The sequence below is a fragment of the Hyperolius riggenbachi genome, chromosome 3, assembly GCF_040937935.1.
Source record: "Hyperolius riggenbachi isolate aHypRig1 chromosome 3, aHypRig1.pri, whole genome shotgun sequence".
In the NCBI taxonomy this organism is placed as follows: Eukaryota; Metazoa; Chordata; class Amphibia; order Anura; family Hyperoliidae; genus Hyperolius; species Hyperolius riggenbachi.
The window spans coordinates 260,118,023-260,133,591 of NC_090648.1; the positions used below are offsets into that span (position 1 = coordinate 260,118,023).

At 45.0% G+C, this 15,569-nt stretch overlaps 1 protein-coding gene across 1 annotated transcript in view; it reads left to right on the forward strand.

The window, feature by feature from the left end:
* PMPCB (peptidase, mitochondrial processing subunit beta) overlaps positions 1–15,569 on the forward strand; it is a 47,362-nt gene that overhangs the window by 9,089 nt on the left and 22,704 nt on the right. The window contains exons 4-8 of the mRNA XM_068276226.1: positions 995–1,124; positions 10,586–10,784; positions 10,938–11,017; positions 13,142–13,248; positions 13,741–13,884. Coding sequence (XP_068132327.1) covers positions 995–1,124; positions 10,586–10,784; positions 10,938–11,017; positions 13,142–13,248; positions 13,741–13,884 — 660 coding nt within the window. The remainder of the gene's footprint in view (positions 1–994; positions 1,125–10,585; positions 10,785–10,937; positions 11,018–13,141; positions 13,249–13,740; positions 13,885–15,569) is intronic.

The window sequence follows — 15,569 nt, forward strand, 5'->3', positions numbered from 1 at the left end:
GAGACATGGATGCACATCTGGCTATGTGGAGGGGGGGGGGGGGGCTGCATCGTACTGGGGTCTATTTGGCTATAGGGAGGGGGCTGTCTCATACAGGGAGCATATCTGACTTTTTTTTTTTTACTGGATATTGGGATGCCTCTTATTGGGGGACCATCTGGTTATTTATCCGGAGGGGGCTTATATGCGAGTCAATCACTTTTTCCTGGTTTATGGGGGGAAAGTGGGTACCTTGGCTTATATGCGAGTATATACGGTAAGTATAAATACTCCTCTATTAAACATCTCAGGTTTCCTTTAAATTGAAAATAAGAATGTGAGACTGCAAAAAAGTTATCTGTATGATTGCTACTACACACATTATTTTCAGTTCAGGTTTGCAAATGTATCCAGTAACCTTGCCATCCAGCAGAATTGGGGAACTTCTTTGGTATGACTGTCCTGTAAAAAGGACAGCTTTTAATAGGAGATATGGCTCAGCTGTTCTGTGGCATCAGCTCTTCCATAATAAAGATGGGCAGCGCCTAGTTTGGTTTGCAAATCTTTCAGAGTAAAACTGAGGAAAATGGTTAACTAGAATTGGCTGTCGAGGCTTCAGTGTTTTCATTTCTTCAGTGTGTTTTTTCACAAATCCATACTTATAACTTGTGTTGCTAATGTCTTTAAATCAAACCTACAGGCAGTTATTTCTATCAAACATCAGTTACTATAGAGATATGAGCCTTCTGGGTGTGGAAGTATAGCCACACACTGCTACCCACATGATGCCTATCCATCTGAATGATTCAGGCAGTGTCACATGGAAATGGTGCCCCAGGACATGGTCATAGTTTTACATAACAACATTTAGAGGGTAAAGGTGCACAGTAAATAGACCTAATCATACACCTTATGGTACCTGCTGTACTGTAGCTCAGTTTGAGTATACTGTATATATATTTTTTTATTTTAACATGTTAAAAATATACATTTGTTCCTGTTTTTTTTATCATAGGGCACAAGAAAACGCTCACAGTTAGACTTGGAGCTTGAGATAGAAAACATGGGTGCCCACTTGAATGCGTACACCTCGCGGGAACAGACTGTATATTATGCAAAGGCTTTCTCCAAAGATCTTCCTAGAGGTATTTAAGTGCAGCTCAAGCATTCATAATGCAGAATGGCTAAAGAAAAATTCACTTTTCAGAACTTGATTGTCTAGAGTTTTTTTCTCTAATAAGTGTTTACTTCTACTGGATCAAGCTTCTTAAAGGAATACTTAAGTGAAAAAAAAAAATGATTTTTACTCACCTGGGGCATCCCTCAGCCCCCTGAAGCTGTATGGTGCCCTCGCAGCCCCGCTCCGATCGTCCTGTCCCTGCCAGCGGCTACTTCCGGGTTCTGTGACAGTGAGGGTGATTCTCTGCGTTCCCAGCCGATATATCACCCTCTATGCTGCTATAGCGTGTATATATACGCTATAGCAGCATAGACGGTGATATAGCGGCTGGGAACGCGGAGAATCGCTCGCGTTCCCAGCCTGTCATCGGCTGTTGCCGAACCCGGAAGTAGCCACCGGCGGGGACAGGACGATCGGAGCGGGGCTGCGAGGGCACCATACAGCTTCAGGGGGCTGGGGGATGCCCCAGGTGAGTAAAAATCATTTTTTTTTTCACTTAAGTGTTCCTTTAAGGCTGCCATACACTGATCGATTGCCACCAGATCAACCAACAGATCTCTGATCGAATCTGAACAGAGAGGGATCTATTGGCTGCCCAAACTCTGCACACAGATTTTGAATTGATATCAGCATGAAATTGATTCACAACCTGTGGAGCTACCTCGCCGCCCCCCGTCCAGCAGCAATACATCACCTGCCTGCTGACTCGAGTCCCCGGGTTCGTGCTGTCCCTTTCTCTTGCTGGCCTTCTTCTCCATGTTCTCTTTACTTCCTGTCCCGAGCGGAAGTTAAAACAGTAGAGGGCACTCTACTATTTGAACTCTCCCTTCTCATCATAAGTAGACCAGCCGGAGAAAGGGACAGCACGACCCGGGGACTCTCGTCAGACGACAGATGAGTGATGTATTGCTGCGTTGATCATCGCAGAATCGAACGCCGCTAATGACGAGCTCCCGACCCGCCAGTTATTGAGTGAAATTTTTCACCTGGACAGATCGAATGAATTGAACGATTTTTGGATGGCAATCAGTCAGCGTTTGCGTTATCTATTTAACAGCAGATTTGATCACAGTGATTGAATCTTCTGTACATCGGCGGAAAATCGACATAGTCTACAGGCACCTTTTTAAAGGACAACTGACCTAAGTGGGATATGATCATAAATCAAAATATTTGATTTTCATGCTTGTTCAGGGTCCATGATTAAAAGTATTAGAGGCAGAGGATAAGCAGGACAGCAAGGCAATAGGCAATAAATATGGCAGTCTCTATATCCCTCGCAGGTTAGTTGTCCTGAAAGGGAACCTTAACTGAGAGCGATATGGTTGTTTCCATTTAAACAATACCAGTTGCTTGGCAGTCCTGCTGATCTCTTTGGTTGCAGTAGTGGCTAAATCACACACCTGAAACAACCATGCGGCTAATCCAGTCTGACTTCAGTCAGAGCACCTGATCTGCAGGCTTGCTGAGGGGCTGTGGCTAAAAGTATTAGAGACACAGGATCAACTGGAGAGTCAGGCAACTGGAATGATTTTAAAAGGAAAAATCCATATCCTTCTCCGTTTTAAGTTCCTTTTAAATTGTAACCACTGATTTTCTGCTTTGCCATAGTTTTTGTTTCTAAGTGATTTTCTTTAACCACTTGCAGACCGCCCCCTACCTATGGGTGTCGGCAAAGTGGCATGCCCAGGACCACGTAACGCCGATGGGCGTCGGGTCCTGGGACTGTATATGGCTGGGGATCGCGCGCTGTGATGCTTGTGCATCTGCCAGCAGTAGGCTCCGCCCACCTGCGACGTCAACCCGCCGGCCGTTCGGAAGCGCCAGCGGGTTGTTAACCCCTCGATCGCCGTATTAGAAGCATATAATACACTTTGTAATGTATACAAAGCATATTATACAGGCCTCCTGCCCTGGTAGTCCCAGTGATCAAGGGACCACCAGGGCAGGCTGCAGCCCTCCCTGTCTGCACCCAAACACACTGATCTGCCCACCCCCCAGAACCCTGTTTGACCCAATCACCCCCCTAATCACCCATCAATCACTCCCTGTCACTATCTGTCAATGCTATTTTTTAGATTAGGTCCTAAACTGCCCCCTGGGGGCTCCTGATCACCCAACCCCCCCCCCCCCCCCCGTGTACTGTATACTGTACATCTATTCTCCCCTGTAATCACCTGTCAATCACAAATCAATCCCCCCCCTGTCACTGCCACCCATCAGCTCAGACCCTAACCTGCCCCTTGTGGGCACCTGATCATCTGCCCACACCCTCAGATTGCCTGCAGACCCACCTTCAGATAACCTCCGAAAGTGCATTGTTTACATCTGCTCTCCCCTCTAATCACCCATCAATCACCCCGTCACCACCTGTCACTGCTACCCATCAGATCAGGTCCTAATCTGCCCCTAGCGGGCACCCAATCACCTGCCACACCCTCAAATAGCCCCCCAGACCCCCTCTGATCAACTCGCCAGTGCATTGCTTGCATATATTCTCCCCTGTAATCACCTACTGATCACCTATCAATCACCCCTGTCACTGCTACCCATCAGATCAGACCCTAATCTACCCCTTGCAGGCACCCAATCACCCGCCCACACCCTGAGATAGCCCCCCCAGACCCCTCTGATCACCTCCCCAGTGCATTATTTACATCTACTCTCCCCTCTAATCACCCATCAATCACCCCCTGTCACCACCTGTCACTGCTACCCATCATACTCATCAGATCAGACCCTCATCAATCACCTCCTGTCACCCCCTAGCACACCTACCCATCAAATCAGGTCCTAATTTGCCCCGTGTGGGCTCCTGATCACTCGGCCAAACCGTCAGATCCTCCTCAGACCCCCTTCCGATCACCTCCCCAGTGCATTGATTGCATCTATGCTCCCCTCTAATCACCCACTGAGACACCCATCAATCACCTCCTGTCACCACCTGTCACACCCTAGCACTCCTATCCATCAGATCAGGCCCTAATCTGCCCCCCTGCGGGCTTCTGATCACCCGGCCAAACCCTCAGCCGCCCCACCGCAGAGACAGAAATTTTTTTTTTCTGATCACTGCTGGTACGACTTAACCCTCCTGGCGGTTTGCAAAAAAATCGCCAGGGGGCAGCAAATCTTTTTTTTTTTTTAAATTTTTTTTCTTTTTTTTTCATGTAGCGAGACAAAGTCTCGCTACATGATAGCCGCTGCTCAGCGGCATCCCCCCAGCCCCTCCGATCGCCGCCGGCGATCGGAGATCCGGAGATCCCGTTCAAAGAACGGGATCTCCCGGAGGGCTTCCCCCGTCGCCATGGCGACGGGGCGGGATGACGTCATCGACGTCGTGACGTCAAAGGGGATTCCGATCCACCCCATAGAGCTGCCTGGCACTGATTGGCCAGGCAGCGCACGGGGTCTGGGGGGGGGGGGGGGGGGGCGGCTGCGGCGCGACGGATAGCGGCGGGTAGCGGCGGCGATCGGGCACTGCACGCAGCTAGCAAAGTGCTAGCTGCGTGCAGCAAAAAAAAAAATATGCAAATCGGCCCAGCGGGGCCTGAGCGGTGCCTTCCGGCGGCATAGCCCGAACTCAGTTCGGGCTTACCGCCAGGAAGGTTAATTGTGGCGAGACCAACCGTTATGCCACACAATACGCAACCGTCAAACCAAGGATCTATTATGCCCAGCCTTTTCGGTGGAAGCCACTCCAAGATTCCGAACGTAACATTTTTAGGGCCTTCTCCTTAACATGGGTCTAGTCAAAAAGAATGTATTGTGGTCTTATTGGTCTACGCACCCAATACATCACATGCCCATGTTCTCTGCTGCCATGTCCAGGTCACGATTTGAGAACATCCTGCGCTTCCTGCACTTCAGTGCCAATACAACCTGTCATCTAAGAGGCCACCCTGTTTATGACTGGTTCCACAAAATTCGGTCCCTCATAGACCACCTGTCATCAAAATTTGCAGATGCTTATACCCCTGAACAGTCATTTTGAGGCATTTATTTTCTAGACTACTCCTCACGGTTTAGGGCCCCTAAAATGCCAGGGCCGTATAGGAACCCCACAAGTGACCCCATTTTAGAAAGACGCCCCAAGATATGATGAGTTCATAGAAGATTTTATTTTTTGTCAAAAGTTAACGGAAATTGATTTTCATAGTTTTTTTTTTTTTTCCACAAAAGTGTAATTTTCCACTAACTTGGGACAAAAAATATATCTTCTATGAACTCATCATACACCTAACGGAATACCTTGGGGTCTTTGAAAGGAAGAGAAGAACGGGCACTGCTGCATAAAAGTCCCTTTATTGTGGCCGGGTTACACAGTGGTTAGCAGTGGAGGGAAAAGGATAGGCCTGACAGCTGTTTTGCAGGTATACAACCTGCTTCTTCAGAGGCCTCTGAAGAAGCAGGTTGTATACCTGCGAAACAGCTGTCAGGCCTATCTCCCCCCACTGCTAACCACTGTGTAACCCGGCCACAATAAAGGGACTTTTATGCAGCAGTGCCCGTTCTGCTTTATTTTTGTTTGTTTTTTTCACAAAGTGTCATTTTACGCTAAAATCATCTTCTATGAACTCACCATGCCTCTTAGTGAATACTTTGGAATGTCTTCTTTCCAAAATGGGGTAATTTAGTATTAAATTAAGTATTATTTAGTATTAGTATTTAGTATTTATACTATCCTGGAATTCTAGCACCTCATGAAACCTGACAGGTGCTCAGAAAAGTCAGAGATGCTTCAAAATGGGAAAATTCACTTTTTGCACTATAGTTTGTAAACGCTATAACTTTTACCCAAACCAATAAATAGACACTTATTGGATTTTTTTTAATCAAAGTACATGTAGCACAATAAATTTGGACAAAAATGTATACAGAAATTTTACTTTTTATTTGAAAAATGTCAGCACAGAAATAAAAAAAAAAATCATTTTTTTGACAAAATTCTTGTCTTTTTTTATAAATATAATAAAAACGAAAAATCACAGCAGCAATCAAATAGCACCAAAAGAAAGCTGTATTAGGGACAAGAAAAGGAGGTAAAATTCATTTAGGTGGTAGGTTGTATGACCGAACAATAAACCGTTAAAGGGACTCCGAGCTCACCCAAAAAAAAAGAAAGTTGTACTCACCAGGGGCTTTCTCCAGCCCAGTGCTGGTCGGGAGGTCCCACGCCGGCGTCCTGGCTCCTCTCCTTCTCCCCGCTCCGTAATGGATGACAGGCCGCAGCCCGGGCGCTTTAATCGCCGCCGTGATGACGCGAGGCGGCCGGCGTGTGACGTCAGCCGCGTCATACGCGGAAGGAGCAGCCCGACACTCTGCCGAGTGTCGCCCGCACTGGGCTGGAGAAAGCCCCTGGTGAGTACAACTTTCTTTTTTTGGGTGAGCTCGGAGTCCCTTTAAAGCTGCAGTGGTCTGAATGGAAAAAAAGTGTCTGGTCCTTAAAGGGACACTTAAGTCAAACAAAAAAAATGAGGTTTACTCACCTGGGGCTTCCAATAGCCTGCTGCAGCTGTCCGGTGCCCTCACCATCTCCCTCCGATCCTCCTGGCCCCGCCGGCAGCCACTTCCTGTTTCGGTGACAGGAGCTGACAGGCTGGGGACGTGAGTGATTCTTCACGTTCCTGGCCCCAATAGCGCCATCTATGCTGCTATAGCATATATCATATACCATATAGCAGCATAGAGGGTGCTAATGTGTCTGGGAACACGAAGAATTACTCGTGTCCCCAGCCTGTCAGCTCCTGTCACCAAAACAGGAAGTGGCTGCCGGCGGGCCAGGAGGATCGGAGGGAGACGGCGAGGGCACCGGACAGCTGCAGGGGGCTATTGGAAGCCCTAGGTGAGTAAAACTCATTTTTTTTGTTTGACTTAAGTGTCCCTTTAAGTGGTTTTATGACTGCAGTCCTTAAGTGGTTAAAGCGGATACGAGATGAAAAACTAACAAGTAAGTTGTCTATATATCTAAAGTTTAGCTAGTTTACACAGCAAATCTGGCTGCATACAGCTTCAACAGTTTAAAGGTGGCCATACACTGGTCGATTTGCCATCAGATCCGACCAACAGATAGATCCCTCTCTGATCGAATCTGATCAGAGAGGGATCGTATGGCCACCTTTACTGCAAACAGATTGTGAATCGATTTCAGCCTGAAGCCGATCAATCTGTGGAGCTGCTGCCGCCCGCATACATTACCTGCTCCTGCCGGCGTGAGTCTCCTGTCACCGCTGTCTTCTTCTTCTCCGCTCTGGCTACTGAACTTCCTGTCCAGGGGAAGTTTAAACAGGAAGTTCTGTGTAGCTCCGAAGCCCGAAGCGGAGAAGAAGACCAGGGGACTCGCGCCGGCTGGAGCAGGTAATGTATTACCCACTGTATTGCGTCGGTCGTCGGGCATTCGAACAACGCACTCCCGACCCGCCGGCGACCGAGAAAAATCTTCCGCACGGATGGGTCGACGGGAACGATTGATTTCGGACGGAAATCGATTGTTCTGTCAGCGGTGTGTGCGGCGATTTTACAGCTGTTTCGATCACTGTGATCAAAACTGCTGTATATCGGCGGGAAAATCGTTAGGTGTATGGGCCCCTTTAGATGATTCATTCCTGTGATACAATGAGAGCGGCCATGTTCTGTTTGTCATCATTACACAGGTAATCTGCAACTGCATCTCCAGCCCTCAGCTCACTCCCCTCTCCTCCTCCCTCCTCCCCTCTGCCTCTGAAATCTCTGGCTAGTATTCTCCTCCTGCCCAGACTGAGCTCCCATAAGCCCTTGCTACATGGGTCTGAGTGCCTTGGCATTTTGGAGAAGCTGTGGGTGAGGCTTGTTTAGTTTATAGGGAATAAGAGTATTAAGACAAAAACAAAATAAGTACTTGGCTTGAGGAATGCCCTGTAACCTATATGTAAGGAACACAATTATGCAATGTATAAAAGTTCATCTCAGATCCACTTTAAGCACCCTTTTTGTTGTCCCTTCCCTGTGCAATGCAGTGCAACGCTATGTGTCATCAATCTACCAATGCTCCTGCCCCCAATCAACCTAGATTTTCTTTCCAGTCAAATCAAATTTTTTTTTTTAATTGATTTTGACCAAAGATCGATCTGATATTTTGGGGAGTCGATTCCTAGTAGATGAATGGGAAAATCAATGAGTGCATGGGCACCTTTAGGCTGTATTCCCACTTTAGAGTAAAACAGATTTTATTTTTTTGTATGTTTTACTACATCGCAAAACTGACAGTGAACGTCTCCTATTTTATGTATAGGAGCCATTCACACTTGTCAGTCAGTCAGCCGATAAGTGGGCTGCATTTCTGTGCAGTCTGTGATTATCCCAGATAGACAGATGCTTTCCCCATGTAGCCTATGGTGGTAATGCATCTGCCCCAGGCTCCAGCCAGAACACATTGGAGCAGACACTACACTGTCCACTCCAGCTGGCCGCCGGTGACCTTGCTACAGATGGGAACACAGCACAACAGCAAATATAATAACTGTGTGGGTAATAAAAAAAAAAAGTAGGAAAACACATTTTTATTGAATGTTATGTCAGCATTTCAGACCACTTTTACCACTTTACCCCCGCGCGTACGCATTTCTCCGTCCCTTTTTCCATCCTTTAACCCCCAGGGACGGAGAAATACGTACTTTCCGCGCTCCCGCCACTGCTCCCGCCCGTAAACACGCCGCCCGCCGCTAGTAAACACGCCGCCGCCCGCTCGCCCGGAGATCAATGAACGGGAAAATCCATTCCCGTTCGTTGATCTAATCCCCGCAATGATCCGCTGCCGCTCGTGGGCATTGTGGGAAAAAAAAAAAGTTCTCAGCCTCTTTCTACTTCCTGCAAGCGTCCTTGCGGACGCTTGCAGGTCACATAAACAAAATGTTACTGTGGCCATCTTGTGGCCAAATAGTAAAACTACATCCAAAGCATTTTTCACATAGAAATAAATTAGTTTAACACACAAAATTAACCCTTTACCTCCCACACTCCCCAATTTTTTTTTTTCTTGTAATTTAAAAAAAAAAATTACAATTTAAAAAAAAAATACATAAATAGTTACCTTAGGGACTGAACTTTTTAAATATTTATGTCAAGAGGGTATAACACTGTTACTTTATAAACTATGGGCTTGTAATTAGGGATGGACGCAAAACTGAAAAAAATGCACCTTTATTTCCAATTAAAATATTGGCGCCAAACATTGTGATAGGGACATAATTTAAATGGTTTTATAACCGGGACAAAAGGGCAAATACATTTCATGGGTTTTAAATACAGTAGCATGCATTATTTAAAAACTATAAAGGCCAAAAACTGAAAAACAATTTTTTTCCCACGTTTTTTTTCCTATTTTCCCATTAAAACACATTTAGAATAAAATAATTCTTGGCATAATGTCCCACCTAAAGAAAGCCTAAATGGTGGCGAAAAAAACAAGATATAGTTCATTTCATTGCGATAAGTAATGATAAAGTTATAGACGAATGAATGGAAGGAGCGCTGAAAGGTGAAAATTGCTCTGGTGGTCAGGGGGTAAAACCCCTCAGTTGGGAAGTGGTTAAAGTAAATTCGGATGCTTAATGCATTGGGAACTTCAACTTCATTTTTGTCTTATTTTCTGTTTATTTTATTGTGTGTTTTGCACACCGTTTGCAGATCATGCTAGGCATTTTTAAGTTCAGCCTTGCCTGTCTGCTTAGAGACTAAAATACAGGGGTTACTTACCCTGTACATTTTTCTTAAAGTCATTGTAAATCGTTATAAAAACAAACAGATACTTAAGGAGAGGGAAGGTTCTGGGTCCTAATGAGCCTTCCCTCTCTTCTCCCAGTGCCCTCGGTGCTGCTCTGGCTCCCCCATTTGAATCCCCCACCCTGGGGAGACTTTGGAAGTCTTTGGGAGCCGAGTCCTCCTGAAGACCGGCAGCTCCATACTGCGCGTGAGCGAGGGCGCGTGCGCAGTCTGGAGCGGCCCGTCTTCGGGAGTACTCGGACTCCTGAACACTTTCGAAGCCTCCCTTCAGCGGCGGAGACAGCAACATTTCACCAAATTGGTTGAATGCTGCTACGGGGGATCCTGCGCTGGAACGGTCCAAGAGAGGAGAGGGCAGGCTAATTAGGACCCAGAGCCTTCCCTCTCCTTAGGTAAGTATCTGGCTTTTTTAAAATAACGAATCCCAATTACTTTAATATTGGTGGAAGTTGTCTGTTTAAAGTACAGTCTATTTAATCTGTCTGACTACTAAGTTATAAAAAACATCCTGTTTTCAAATGAAGAGCTCCAACTTCTGGCAACACATAGTGAATAGGCAAATAAAAACGTATCTGTAAATATTTAATAACATGTTGCACTTTTCACTTTTGTTAAAAAAATACAACACTGTCCCCTTATCAGCGTAATAGTTTCCTCCTGTATTTACAGCTGTTGAGATTCTTGCAGACATCATTCAGAACAGCACTCTGGGAGAAGCTGAGATTGAAAGAGAAAGAGGCGTTATTCTGCGAGAGATGCAGGAAGTAGAGACTAATTTACAGGAAGTGGTCTTTGATTATCTACATGCCACTGCATATCACAGCACTGCACTAGGGAGAACCATCCTGGGGCCTACAGAAAACATCAAGTAGGTTTCATTTGATTAGAATCGCCACAATTGGTCACATACCTTCCAAGCTATCTGTGAAACTAATAGATTTTACAGAACAATAGTGATGGCCTACATTTATTCCAGTATATTTTGTCAATAACTTTGCTAAACATTTTTGTCTTATACCAGATCTATAAACCGCAGTGATTTGGTTGAGTACATCACAACACATTATAAAGGACCCAGAATTGTTCTGGCTGCTGCAGGTGGTAAGTTTAAATAACCTTATTAAAGCAGAACTTCAGCCAAAATAGTTCTGGGATATAGGGAGTAGGACAAGATCTTGTCAGGTTTGTTTTGTTGTTTAAGGCTCTTTTAGAAATAATACCCTCATTTCCTGTTGCCATCACACTGACCATACAGATATGAATCCCCCACCCCCCCTTCCTATTAGCAGGGTGGGGAGATATTGTAACCTTTTTTTATATGGAATTTTGTTTTCGGTGGAGTTTTTTTGTTTTGTGTTAGACATGGCAACTACAGTATATACTCGCATATAATCCGACCCGCGGATAAGCCGAAGTACCCATTTTTCCTTTGAAAAAAAACCCCCCGAAAAAAGTTATTGACTCGCATATAAGCCCTCCCCCTCCACGGTATAAATAGAAAGGAAGTTCTGAGTTCAGTACCATTTCAACCCTTCATATGATTAAAATGAGGATCTGGCTAGCAGTATAGGGATTAGGACAACACATCTGGGCTGGCATGACAGGGACATGGACAACAAGTTCAGACTGGAATGGCTGGCAACACGTGGACTGGCAGGCTGGACTGGTATGGCAGGGACAACAATAACAAGAGTGGACTGGAGTGTCTGGCTAGCAGGATAAGGAACACATGTCACTGGACTGACTGACAGACTGACTGGCAGGCTAGCATGAAATGTGTAACCACCAGCACAAGGGGACTGACTTGTGTAAGGAATCGTGCAATGATCCCACATGTGCTGGCCTGCTCCCCCCCCCCCCCCTCTCTCTTATGTCCCTGCACCCCAGCAGCAACATAGTGTAACCCAGCACTACAACTGACCTGTGTCCCCTGATCAGTTGTAGCAGAAAGAGAGAGACGTTGTCACTGCCCCACAGAGGCATCTTCAAAACAAAGTTGCCGCTTCCTCCAGGGCTCCCCGCAGTGTCCATTTCCGTGGTAGCTCGTGCGTGTATCAGTCAAGTGCAGCTCTGGGGATTCCCTTGCCTCTGTCCTGTTGGCTGTGTCTCATATGATGCCATCTAGTGGCGCCTTGAAAAACAGCGAGCGGGGCAGAGAGACGAGGGAATTCCCAGAGCTGCACGTGACTCTGATACACGCACTGCTTCTCAGCTACCACAGACATGGACACAGCGGGGAGCCCTGGAGGAAGCGGCAGCTCTATTTTAAACTGTGCGCCCATGGAGCAGTGACAATGTCCCTCTCTCTTAGCTACAACTGACACAGGTCAGTTGTAATGCTGGATTATACACTGTTGCCGCGGGTGTGCAGGGACATACGAGGCAGCCGGGGATGCAGCACGAGTGGGGGATCATTGCACGATCCCTTACACTCCTCAGTGACAAGTCAGGAGGGCCCTCGGAGGACACTGACCCGCATATAAGCCGATGGGGGGGACTTTTTAGCACATTTTTTTGTGCTCAAAAATTCGGCTTAAATGTAAGTATATACGATATATAAAGATGATTGAAAGTTAGAGCGTGGGAGCTTGTGAATTCTCATAATTACTGAAGTTTCCTCTTGTGAGCCCTCCATGTAATCAATTAAACTGTAAAGTCTCCTTTCATTTTCCCATAGTAAGCAACATTGGTTCCTGTCCCCTGGCTTTACATTGCTTGTGGGATAAGAGCAGACTACTCAAATGCAATAATGTTTACAAAAGACTACTGTGTATCATTGGACTTACACGATCTGTTACTGGAGCTGCAGCAGGGCTGGTGTCCTCGGGTCAATGTCTAGTGAAACTGGAACACTTTTTAAGCCCATGACCAGCTGATTTTTGTTTTTCTTGCAATAAACCAAACCGTTGTATTTAATATATCTGGTTTGGAACTGTGTGCAGTTAAAACTACTCCGCAGTTCTGGTTGCCTGAGCTTGATGCAGCATAGTTTTACTGCCACACGATCCCGAGCATGGGATGTTGTTAGTCTTTGCCGGCTCAGAACTCAGCTGTATAGACAGCTGAGCTCCGTAACTCGGTCAGGATGTGTTTTCATTGGCTTCTGACCTCCTGATTACTGTGAGGCAAGCACACTGATCAGGAAGTGTAAAAGAGGGGGGGGAAGAAAAAAAAAAGCCTCTGGTCCGAGAGCAATAAATGTTTATAAACTTTTGTTGGTTACAGGTGTGTCTCATGATCAGCTGCGTGACTTGGCAGAGTATCATTTTGGTAACTTGCCGGCTACCTATGATAGAAAGACACTCCCTCCATGCACTTTCACAGGTAGTGAGGTAAGAAAATATTTGCTTGATAAAGATAATTTAATAATGTCTCCTTTATTATAATTAACGAGATGCATACCTCTATCCCCAAAACACTGGCAAAGTCTATTGCTTTTCACAATTTTTATTATGCAAAAATAACAGCAACAGACTGTGTTATGTGTATTGGCAATGCAGTCTTCCCTTAATGATGGGCTATGATTAAGGGCAGACTGCCTGTCTGATAAGTTTGAGCCAGTCTGTTGCTGTTTGTGGCCAAAAAAAGATTGCGATTTTTATCCCTGTGCACCTGAGTGGATCCATTTCTACTCAACTCATATACCATCAGGTTGGGCACTCCTGGGATCTCGCATAGCCTGTATGGTTACCACATAGGTACAGCAGCAATTTCACTATATGCTGTGTTGTACTGACTGCTGGGACCCCTATAACTGGGGAAACCTCCAGAAAACCAGGATATTAACCCTTTGACAGCGCTTGTGTTTTGTTCATTCCTTTTAGTTCCGTGTCCGTGATGACAAAATGCCATTAGCCCACATTGCAATTTCAGTTGAAGCTGTGGGTTGGTCTCATCCTGATACTATTCCCCTTATGGTGGCCAACACATTGATCGGCAACTGGGATCGGTCCTTTGGAGGTGGCGTGGTAAGGAATTACGTTTTTTTTTTTTTTATTATTTGTTTATAACTTTTATTTATTTTCCAAAAGAGAAAGATACATACAATGTACAGTTTGATTCCAATAAACACATAGACCAACTTGCTCAAAAGAGTAACACAATAAAATCAACCGTATACATCATAACTGTCTATGCACTTTTTTGTTTCATCACAGAAAACATCACATTGTGCTTTTATAAATAGATATGCTTCTCTTCTTTAGATATATATCAGCTCGTATAGCCTATAATTCAGTATAAGATAGTATCTCGTCTATTCCAGGTATAGATATGAATAACTGTAACCTAAACCGAACTCCTCTGTTCCCACTTATACCCCTTCCCTTGTATATTTCACCTGAAGCCACTTTTTCATTAGGCCTCAACCCTCCCTTCTCCCTCATGGTTTATATCCCAATAATCCCATACTTTCTTAAATTGGTCTTCCGTTTCATGGACTAAGGAAGTTAAATTTTCCATTAACCTAACCCATCTGATTCTATTTACCACATCTTCTATTCCAGGACATAAATTTCTCTTCCAAAAGGCTGCTATATTCATTCGGGCTGCAGTGCAAATATGATTAAGTATACACTGAGTATAAGATTTCAAGCCTGGATATGGTTTCCCTAGCAGATAGATCCAAGTGTCCAGTGTTATGTTTCCTGATGACTTTATAGATCAAAGACTGGACTGACTTCCAGAATATCTGTGCCTTTGGACAAAACCAGAAAATATGATCAATCGTACCTATCATGCCACATTGTCTCCAACATAAATCTGAGGTACCCGGATATATTTTACTAAGTCTAAAAGGAGTCCGATACCACTGGAACATTATTTTATAAATATTCTCTTTTGTTTGGGTACAGATTGAAGTTTTGCGCGCATTCATCCAAATATCTTCCCAATCTGACAAGACTTGTGTTTTATCTAGTTTAGATTCCCAAAATAACATATGTTTATGTTTAATAAAAGTATTTGCCCCCGGTATAGATAGAATTGCATATAGTTGTGAAATAAAACCTGGTTCTCTGTCTGTCTCTCTTAGAATCTTCTCACAATATGTAAGAGGAGCAAGCGGCCTTGATCCCCATTCCTTATTGATATAAGGTCTTATTTGCAAAAACTCATAAAATCTATTATGAGGTATATCAAATGTTTCTCGTATTTGGGAAAATGTCAGTATTTTTTATCGGGACTGATCATATATATCCTTCAGGTAAACTAATGTTTTTTCCTTTAGACCAGCCTCCTAATTTTGTCAGGGAATTCTGAGGAAGAGATGGGTTTCCCTTCAAGTAAATTAATTGGGACGGAGATTGAGATAAGCGGTATCTTTTACATGCCCCCTGCCATATTTGCCAAGTAAAAATAATTGTAATAAGGATTGGAGTTATTAAAGTTGGTAATTTAGTTAAAATTCCTGGAAGGGCACCTATCGCATATGGGTATATTGAGGCCTCCTCTAGTTCAGCCCACTTAGTTCTCAGAGGTAGTGCCAACCACTCAGCAACCTGTCGTAAATGTGAGGCCAAATAATATAATTTAACCACTTGCCCACCGCACGCTTATACCGTGCGTCGGCAAAGTGGCAGCTGCAGGACCAGCGACGCAGTACTGCGTCGCCAGCTGCAGGCTGATTAATCAGGAAGCAGCCGCTCGCGCGAGC